Source organism: Clytia hemisphaerica, unplaced genomic scaffold, assembly GCF_902728285.1.
Source record: "Clytia hemisphaerica strain Z4C2 unplaced genomic scaffold, Clytia hemisphaerica genome assembly, whole genome shotgun sequence".
Classification (NCBI taxonomy): Eukaryota; Metazoa; Cnidaria; class Hydrozoa; order Leptothecata; family Clytiidae; genus Clytia; species Clytia hemisphaerica.
In genome coordinates this window covers 557,409-568,036 of record NW_027104374.1, presented here as the reverse complement: position 1 = coordinate 568,036, position 10,628 = coordinate 557,409, and the positions used below count along the sequence as shown (strand labels likewise).

At 34.9% G+C, this 10,628-nt stretch overlaps 1 protein-coding gene across 1 annotated transcript; it reads right to left on the bottom strand.

Annotated features, from left to right (window-relative positions):
- Positions 1-177: 177 nt before the first annotated feature.
- On the bottom strand, positions 178-10,195 carry LOC136818790 (uncharacterized). The gene is made up of 12 exons (XM_067075027.1): positions 10,062-10,195; positions 9,006-9,205; positions 8,416-8,658; positions 7,962-8,048; positions 7,308-7,385; positions 6,838-7,089; positions 6,204-6,506; positions 3,250-3,446; positions 2,579-2,936; positions 2,087-2,168; positions 1,721-1,830; positions 178-450 (listed from the first exon to the last, which is right to left on the bottom strand). The coding sequence occupies exons 1-12, from the start codon at positions 10,168-10,170 to the stop codon at positions 388-390; spliced, it is 2,082 nt and encodes a 693-aa protein (XP_066931128.1). The 5' UTR covers positions 10,171-10,195; the 3' UTR covers positions 178-387.
- Between the last annotated feature and the right edge of the window lie 433 nt (positions 10,196-10,628).

The following is a 10,628-nucleotide window of genomic DNA, read 5'->3' as shown; positions in this document are numbered from 1 at the left end:
TTTTGTAGATTCAATCAAAGTAATGAGTTGAGATTTCACAAATGGCTTATCATTTTGACATTTTTAGCTTATACAGGCCCCCTCACTATGTGATTTAATTGAACCTGGGAGATCAGTTATGATTAGATCATGCTTTAGGATCCAACTTTCGGTTTCGAAATTAAAAACAACTATCAATTCATTTTTCATATTATTGATTTAAAATTTATTAAAAACTCAAGTGCAACTGAAAATAATTACAAAACTAATTTGGTATAATTGCTACAGAAGAGTAAATGGAAATGTCTGGGTCCAAAAATTGGTCTTTGCACAAGGTGTGACATATTCTTCATCGTTTTTTGTTGTGTTTATCACTTTGGAAGTGATAGGGACCTTGGCTATGGGTCTCTATTTGTTTTTCCTGTGTCGCTTTTTAGGGTTTTGTTTCTCTGGTAAATTGGCGATTGGAATCTGATGAAGAAAGTAGAATATGTAGTTGTATAAAGAAAATGTTGAACATAAAGAAAGAAAAATTATAAATTATACATCCCAAGAAGAAAAGGTGATTTAAGAATAGTAAATCTGCCTTCTTTTCCATAACTTTAAAAGGGAGAAGACAAGAAACTCGATTTGATGATTCTGTTTAACCTAAAACGGCTAAAAGAACTGTTGATTCAAGCCTTAAATCAATAAATTACTAAACTTATTAAAGTTGAGATAAATGTCCTAACAGAAAATGAGGACTTAAAAAGTGTTAACATTGACCCTCATCAGAATTTAAGGTATGTGTTCACCTTTCTTGACACATTCTCTTTAATTGATCATATCTTTAGAACAACAAATTTTTATATGCCAAAAGTATATATTTTCTGAAAGCTAATAATATTCTCTTTCTAATGGTAAAAGTTTCAGCTGAATTTAAAAAACTGGGCAGGATATAATTAAAATCTTAAGAATTTTAACCTTACCTACTTCAAAGAAGTTAAAGTCACCCATACCTTTTGAATTTTGAAAAAATAATTTCGATACTATGTTCACAATAGATTGAACTAAAAAAGTGTCTTGGGATTTTTTTTGGAATTGACTTTAACTCTTTAAATCCTAAATTCTGTAAAAATATCGATGAAAAAGTAAATTTAAATGTGATTTTTTCAGTTATCTGTAAATTGAGGAAAAACAACTCGGTTAGAAATAAAATCCTAAGACACTTTTTAAGTTTGAAATTTTGGGAATCTCATAAAAAAAGAATGAAGTCGATATCTAAATGCTATGGGTGACTTTAACTTCGTTAAAAGTAGTATGGTGTGGTAAAATTTCGTTTTTTTCTACATCAATTTGAAATTTTTAACGAGATGATTGCTGTTTATTTGAGTAATCAGTGAAATGTGTCCAAAATTATTATTCAATAGAGGTGAGAATAAACATCAGCTGAATTCTCTTTTGTCTTTGTTGTTTCCGAAAGAGACAATTATTTGAGTAAATAATCCATCATAAGACGAACTTTGTTTTGAAATTTAAATGGTTAATAACTCTGGATCAAAAAAAGATTTTAAGATCACAATTTTACCAAAATGAAATCCAGTAACTTTTCTTCCACTTTGACTGAAAAAATGTTTTTCGACAAAAAATCGGAAAAAAGGTGTACACATACCTTAACGCACGAAAAGCTACTAAAAACGTCTAAAAATGATTAATAATTATTTTTCGATTTTTGGAAAACATAATTTTGAAATTTTTCTACCTCAATATCAGGATCAGCTGCTTCGAATCCAAGCATTTTCGAATAGAAATAAAATTCTCCGTCTAGGGCTTTCTTCTTGTTTTCAGCTTTCTTGAAACCATGTCCTTCATCTAAAACAAGAAAAGGCAAAGAAGGGTTATCGTCATATAACGCTTTCTACTTCGTTCTTGTGTGAAACATTGTATCAAAATGTTACTTTCAATCTCTTATGCAATTGTATGAAAACCATGCAGATTCCGCAACTTAGATAAGATGTCCTGCTAACCTTCCGCTTTATCTCATTGATCAGAATATCCTATTAGAAAGAGTTTTAAATGTTTTAAGCCTAGGAGGTTGCAAAGAGGATTGATGAATCAAATAACATACCATCGAAAGTGACATAAGCGCATGTTGTTCCTTGATCTTTGAGTGTTGTGTACATTGTTTGTGATTGTGCGGGTGGTACGACCTTAAACAACAGATAACATGCTACATGACCGGAGAAGCATATGTTTTAAGTCATTAATAATTGCGACACATTGTTGACATTTTTCAAAGGTTAGGGGTAGATAACTAATTTGATTCCCGCGATACTTAAAAAAGCACTGGTGTAGATCAAACCTCTTTCGACGATTCAATGATTCAGCGGTAATATGAGTGGAGGCTACTTTATACACTCTCGTGTCATGCCATTGGAAAAATTTGCCAAAATTTCTTACCCAGTGGAAAAATACCCTGACATATCAATGTCACTTGGAAATCAACTTTCATTTCAGCCCTATGGGAAATTTAATGTTAAAAATGCACTCAATCACTACCCACCAGAATCACTGGATATTTTAACATGGAAAATTTCTGTGGGATAGTGTCTTTACTAACCTTATCCAGAAGTCCCTGAAAGAAGCAGCAAGGATTTTTAAACTGCTCGGTATGGAAGAGTGGCGAACGTGCTTTATAAATATCAGCTTGTTTTGGGTACTCTGCAATCATTGTGTCTGGGTAATGACTTTCAAATTTATGAGTATGTTCAGCTAAAGCGCTCAAATCACAGATACCATAGTAGGAAGTTCCAGCGGCGAAAACACGTGGTTTGTTTGTATCGAATGTTAAACAAGCCAGTGTGGTGTAGCCTCCGGATGAACCACCGCTAATTAAGAGTTTGTCCACATCAACCAGACCTTCTGAAACCAAGTACAGAGCACCCGCAAGACAATCTTCGATGTCGTACACACCCCATCTAGAAATAGAAAAAGTTGAAGATTGATTGACTAACAGCCATGAATGCAATGATGATATACATAAATAACCAAAATAACGCTAACGCCAATGAAATGGACTTTAAATGTCAGAGTCTAACGAGGTAGATACTTGTTTGGACCTCACAACCTCGAACCGGGAACCCTTTCACACAGCTATGAACATAAATTTTATAGGTGTGTATTCACAAATTATTTTCCAAAAGATTCGACAGTCCGTATTTCCGTATTGACAAATACTGTAAAATTAAAGGGTTCTGAAGATACTCAAAAGTAAAAAAAAATTTGACTTACTTCAATTTCAGTAAATTTCGATAAGCGGTTCCGTAACCAGTGCTTCCTCTGTAATCCATGTCAAAGATGGCGATCCCACGAGATGTGAAGTATTGTTTCTGTAAGTCCATGGCAAGACTTGCTGCAGATGTAGGACCTCCATGAACCTTCAACAAAACTGGTGGTAAACTACCGTCGGGTGCTTTGAAATTCCCATTCTAAGATATGTGAAACAAAATCGTTTTATCCCGCATCAGTAAGATTCTAACGATTTCATTGGTCAAAAGACATCACGTGGAGGTGGGATATATATACCGTATCTGTCTTTCTCACGTTCGATTGAGAAAAAAAGAAGACATTGCATATTGATGAATGTGCTTTCGAATGCTTTGATCAAGATTCGAATGTTTTGTTTTGAAAAGACATGAAGTTGAAATCGAACACTTTCACGGATCCCACTTTCACTGTTTGATTTACTTTGTAGCTTTTTGATGTAAGTATCTACATAATGGATAGTTCTGAAAATTTTTCGTGCTTTTAGAAAAGATGCAAAGGATTTCAACTGGATAAATCCGTTGCACGGTCGTCTACTCTCGAGGTGGGATACGGGATATTCAGGATCCTTGACAACCGTGTAACTAATATTATTTAAAACATCAGTACATGTGCGCCTTATGTAGCAAGAAGAAGTGCAACACTGTTTTCACAATTCATCATGCATTGTCAGTGAATTAAATTAAAGGCTATCATTCAACGAATCTTCTACTACTTGCTTACGCAGCATTTTTAAACAAAAGAAAAAATTATTTTTCTCTCTTCCATGCGATAAATTTTACGACATTGTTTTTGTTTATTTTATTTTTTTCAGCATAGAGGCCCACCTCCTTTCTCCACCCAAAGAGATAGAAAACATTTTCTATCTCTTTGCTCTACCATAAAAATATCAACAAGACGACTTTAAGTCGAAAATTTCGCCTAGAATTTGAACTGCATGGGAAAACAAGAAATAGAGATTGAAGCTAATCTGAAATCTACTTTACATTGAGCCTTGATGAAACAATTTTACAAGAACAACGAGGCTTAAAATTGCTAAAAATATAGGACCAATTTAAGAACAATTGTTGTTTAATTTTTAAGAACTACAATCATGGTCATAATATTTGAGAAAAAAGGGAAATCCACCGGGGTGTTTTGAAACCACAATCGATTTGTAAGTGCTCTAAAGCAGGTTTGAAGGGTAGAGTTTTAACTCTGAGTTAGGACCTTAGGATCTCAGGATCCAAAAGTTCAAAAATAGTCCAATAAGGCTCAGAATATAGCCTGGAAGTCTGCCAACCCCTCCCAAATTGAAATATTCGATTAAGTTAAAGAGATAGCCCAAAATCGACTTTCTTGCCAGAACTTTAAATCTTGAAAAACGTTAAAATAACCGGAATTCTCATTCTATTTCGACCATGATTGTATTATACAGTATATGCTTATAAAAAATAATATACTCATATTGCACGCCATCCTTTGTTTACCGAAAGGTATATCACCGTCTATCGAGAGTTATTATTTTTCATTCTTATAAATTAAATGCTTATAAGAAAAATGAATATGCTTATATTGTGCGCCATCCCTTGTTTACTTTGTAAGAACTAATTACCGAAAGGTATACCACCGTCTATCAAGAGTTATTGATTTGATTCTTATAAAATAAATGCTTATAAGAAAAGTGAATATGCTCATATTGTGCACCGTCCCTTGTTTACTTTGTAAGAACTAAATACCGAAAGATATATCACCGTCTATCGAGAGTTATTAATTTGATTCTTATAAAGTAAATGCTTATAAGAAAAATAAATATGCTCATATTGTACGCCAAGCCTTGTTTACTTTGTAAGAACTTATTACCGAAAGGTATATCACCGTCTATCGAGAGTTATTGATTTGATTCTTATAAACTAAATGCTTATAAGAAAAATGAATATGGTCATATTGTGCGCCATCCCTTGTTTACTTTGTAAGAACTAATTACCGAAAGGTATATCACTGTCTATCAAGAGTTATTATTTTTCATTCTTATAAAGTAAATGCTTATAAGAAAAATAAATATGCTCATTTGTACGCCAACCCTTATTTACTTTGTGAGAACTAATTACCGAAAGGTATATCACCGTCTATCGAGAGTTATTGATTTGATTCTTATAAACTAAATGCTTATAAGAAAAATGAATATGCTCATATTATGCGCCATCCCTTGTTTACTTTGTAAGAACTAATTACCGAATGGTATATCACCGTCTATCAAGAGTTATTATTTTTCATTCTTATAAAGTAAATGCTTATAAGAAAAATAAATATGCTCGTATTGTACGCCAAGCCTTGTTTACTTTGTAAGAACTAATTACCGAAAGGTATATCACCGTCTATCAAGAGTTATTGATTTGATTCTTATAAAGTAAATTCTTATAAGAAAAATGAATATGCTCATATTGTGCGCCGTCCTTTGTTTACTTTGCAAGAACTAATTGCCGAAAGGTATGTCACTGTCTATCAAGAGTTATTGATTTGATTCTTATAAAGTATATGTTTATAAGAAAAACAAAACTGTGAAGGGAAAGAAACAAAGATATATGACGTAATGCAAAGAAAACCTGCGAAAATCGTCCGTGGTTACACAAGCGTGTAATTTGTACATTGGTTTTAGTGAGTTCGTCCACCGTATCAAGTACTTTCGTTTTCTAATTTTTTCATTACACCGCCGCGATTTAGATTATTCATTGAAAACAGATTACAATATAGTCATTTTTCATGTCTCGATTATTCAATTCCGAATAAAAGACATTCAGGGAAAAAAAAGAGAAACACCTGGGTAATCTAGTTAAAAAAACCGAAAGTAAATGGTAGACAAAGTAGTGAGCCAAGGCAAAACGAGATTAGCGTACCACTATGAAAGAAACCGCCTCCGGCGGTCGATAAAAACTTCATACCTTAGGTGGGTAGTAGTAACCGTAAGCTTTTCCAGGTGATCCTTTTGTGGGCGTGTCGAAACATTTTTTGACCGGCACTGATAAAAATGGTTCTTCAACGATGTTTTTACCAGAGTAATAAAAATCATCAATTTGTCCTGTAGTCACGTTGATTCGTACGATTTTGGAAGGTTTCATTGGGCTGACAACTTGCAAGAAGAGATATGCACCATCAGGTGAGAAAATACAGTACGACGCATGCTCACTGACACCAAGTGTATATTCTTTGTATGAACCACTGGAGATGCTTAATAATGCAGGTTTCTAAAGCGATGTGAAATTTAAAAGAATTCAATTCGTACTGAGAAATATGTTGAGTTATAACTAAAGGCTGGAAGCAAATCTTTCAGCTTTTCACAAGCAAGAAAAATAGAAGTCTTAAAATTTTGATTAAATCAAACACTTTCTTAAATATACACGTTTTACATTTCCAAATTTTTGAGGTAATGATTACTTCCTAATCCAGCATTTGTGAAAATATCATGGGGGTTGCACAAATTATGTAGGAAATTAGTAGCTTTGAATTTCATATACATGGAGATCCAACTCCATCTTTCGGCTGTACATTGGTTAAGAAAACTCGAAAGATTCCTACCCCTCCATATAGGACGGCTACTTGATCAGCATTCTTTGGGTTCGGATAATATGATCGATATCCAAGATGCCAGCATGGTGAGCCAAGCTCTTGTGCTTTGTCTTGATGGACACATTTCAATGTTGGTGTATCTGAATGCAGATGTTGAACTTCGTATAAATTCCACCAGCCATCTTTGTCGGCAACAACTAAGAGTTTACCATCAGCTGTCCATCGTGGTTCCATCAGATTGAGATTTTCTTCACCAGCAATCTGAGAAAAGTCATTACATAATGATTTCAGGTTTTTAAGAGGCTGTTCACATGGCCTACAGTATTTGCTCCTTCAGCTAAAAGGTGGGATGGATGCCATAAGAACGTTGTGTTTTAATAGTTCTTGAAGAATCGAAAGGCTTTAGAACTTTGAAACTAATTCCGTTTTATTTAGCCATGTGAGCTAAATCCACACGTTGCAGGAGTGACTGTCCATACCTTTTTGTGTTCTCCTACATGGATCTTTTCACCATTGGTGTGGAAATGTCCGATGTACAGTTGCGTTTCGTCCCATGGCTGAAATAGGGTAAAGTTCTCATTAGTATCAACTGCCTTATCGGGGGAAAAAGTGTCGGGGGAAAGTGACGAAAATTTTGAGGGGTAGACGAAATTTTTCCCCGACGAATTTTTTCTCCGATATTTTATCACCCGACCAAAACTTTTACCCAATTTTTTAAACCCCAACCAATATTAGAATCTAAATTTTTTACACCTTTATTGACCGCAATTAGTGTTTTAAACGTAGAATTATAAGATCTGTTTTCGAGCTAGTGAAGGAAACCATTTCATTTGGAGAATTTAGTTGGATGAAAGTGACTAAATTGTAAATTTCGTCGGGGAAAAGGGACGAATTTGAAATTTTGGTCGGGGGAAAGTGACGAAATTTTTCCTGACGAAAAAAAAACCCGACTAAAAAAAAATTTTTTCCCCGATAAGGTATCACTACTATTGATAGAAAAATGCTAGGGTGGGAAAAGCAAGTAATGAAGCGGGAAATTAGCAACAATTTTCACTAACAAGAGGAAGTAAAATTTTAGAAATTTTCAATATCGATCATAAAGCACCGTGTTACTGATTCAAAACACAACTTACCATATTATTATGAACCCAGGTAATATAGGCTACTTTCTTGCCATCCGGGCTAACGCGTGGTGTTGAATAGAAGTCATTTCCAGTAGCCTGTAAAAAATCAGATTGATGTAAGCTATAAAGGTGGGATTGAACTTTTATGTTGGTGGTTGGAGGAGTTAAACAAATTGATAGTTTAGCATGCTACACAACTACTTCAGACAGCTCTACTGTGTTTTGAGTTCTATTTATATACTTAATTTTGAAATGGAACAGGTTTCGTTTAGTCCTATAAAAGTTGCCACGGGACCTGAGACTTGGCCCCCTACTTTAAGCAGAAAAGATGGAAGAGACAAATTATACAAACTGATATCATCCCGTTACGGTTATTGTATAACAACAATCTTTACTATAGTACATAAACGGCTCAGTCTAACAAATTTATTGAAATTTGAAGATCTGAAAAAGTTTTACTTACGAAAATAGTTTGTTGTGCTGTGTTGGTATTGATTGCAACCAATGTATTTCTACATTGGCCATCTTTTTCGACAGTCGCACTATAGTGGTCTTCACGGACACAAAAGAAGAAATTATCTGCCCGGCTGAAATCCATATCAGCATAACGGTAAGGTGATTTGTTGCCCGGATTCTCCGTTTCGGAAAGTTGGGTCAATCGTTTGGGAACACGGTCATGTTTACTGACTGTGTAAATACAATTGTCCTGAAAACCAAAACAACATATCAACGATTAAAAGACGTAAAAGAAACAAAAATGCGAAAAAAACTCATTCAAGCACTGTTCTCTAATTACAGGGTGTCCTGAAGAACGTTTGCGTTTGACCATTGCTATCAGTAGAAAAAAATAGTGAGGGTATCGCAAAATATAATCTAAAATCTAAAATCTAACAGTCTTTCGAGTCAAATTTGTACACAAGTGCGTTTCTGTGCACAAGCTTGCGCCTAAAGTATCCTGTGGAAAAAAGGTCTTGTGAAAATTAACATCACCGCCGTTGATCCAGTATGAACGGCACAGGGGGTTTACATGCATGTCAGAAAAAATCCACTCACAACAAGGTTGGAGAAATAGATGACGTCATTGTTCACCATATAGGCGGCACCACCATACTCATGGACCATGTCATAAACGTCGCAGCCGCCTTGTGGTGTCCATCTTTCAGGGGTTCCATCAGTAGAGTCAGTGACATTTTTGCTAAAAATAGTTGTCATGCCACCCTCTGTCGGGCGTAATTCATCCCAATAAATTTTACCTGAAGAAAATTAGGATAGGAAGTTAGGAAATTAGGAAGATTACGATATTATTTGGTAAAACAAAAAGATAATGTTTGTAAAATAAGTGCATTATCTTGTCTTTGGCAAATCTAAATGAAATTAAATTTGAGCTCATCGGAAAGCCGTTTTCAGCATCTTATCAGCATGTCAGATATCTATAGGTCCCAAATAAACATTATGGCAGGTGAAAGACATAATGCCAAACAAAATGCATGAAACTTGGCTTGGCAATATACATTACTATTCCTTTCCATATATGATAGGCTGAAAATGATAGTGAACCAATTTTCAGAATTTCCAGTCCCCAAAATTTATTAAAATAGCATAAGTTGCCATTCGATAGACAATTCAAGCTTTCAATCCCGGGGGGAGGGGTACTAGGGTTGGCGAATGAGGGGTATATGCGGACGGGACCTCCGAAAACCGACCCCTAGAGAGACTGATTTTTGATGAAAAGGTGACCCTTAGAGTGACTTTTTGGAATTTTGTTTTCAATTTTTGAAAAAGGTCATACCCTTAGAGAGACGTTATTACAATTTTTTTCTCTGGAAATCAAAAGATTTCCGAAAAATCCTGAATTTTCCGACCCTTAGAGAGACTAATTTAAGACTTTCTGATTTCTCCGACCCTTAGGGATACTTTGAAAGGTAAAAAAACCGGCCCTTACCGTCCGCACATATCCACTATCCATTTTTGCCTAAATACCCCCCTGGGCTTTCAATATTGTTGTTGGGCTCGTTGAAGGAAATTTTAAGAAATTCTTTTGTTTATTCGGCTTTGCCAGCATGGAAGAACCTTAATTTCTATATCATAAAAAATATTTAATGTACTTACTACTATCAAATCGATCGAAATACATGCGGGCGATTGAGTTAGATGCTTGTACAACATCGTCACTTTTCAAGGGACTTTCCCATTCACCATATTCCTTGACTTGCACCATTTTGAAAGTTTAGTGATTTAGATATCTAAAAAGAAAAAAAGTGTGAAAAAGTGATTAGAAATTAACAGGAGCAAGAAAAATATTCCTATTTTGACAGCGAAATGGTTCCTAATGTAATGATTTGTTTAAAATGAGCCCCCAAAATCCTAATTTTTGGAAATTGCCTCTCTATTTTTGCTCGACCCACTACGCTGCTGTTTGACAGCAATTTTCAAGTCAACATCAAAATATCAATACCGAGTTTATGTATGTGTGTTTTTCTTGGACGGAGACGGCAAAGTTCTAATTTGACTAGATCCTGACCAGCTGAGGAGGACGGTAAATCAGCACTTTTACTGTCCTCGATTTTGCGGGTCAGAACTGCGGGTTATTCAAAATCGCTTCAGTCACTCTACTGTCCTCCAAAGCGAAAAAATCCCAGAATTGCCCTAATAGCCCTGGACATCAAGCTGTAAATT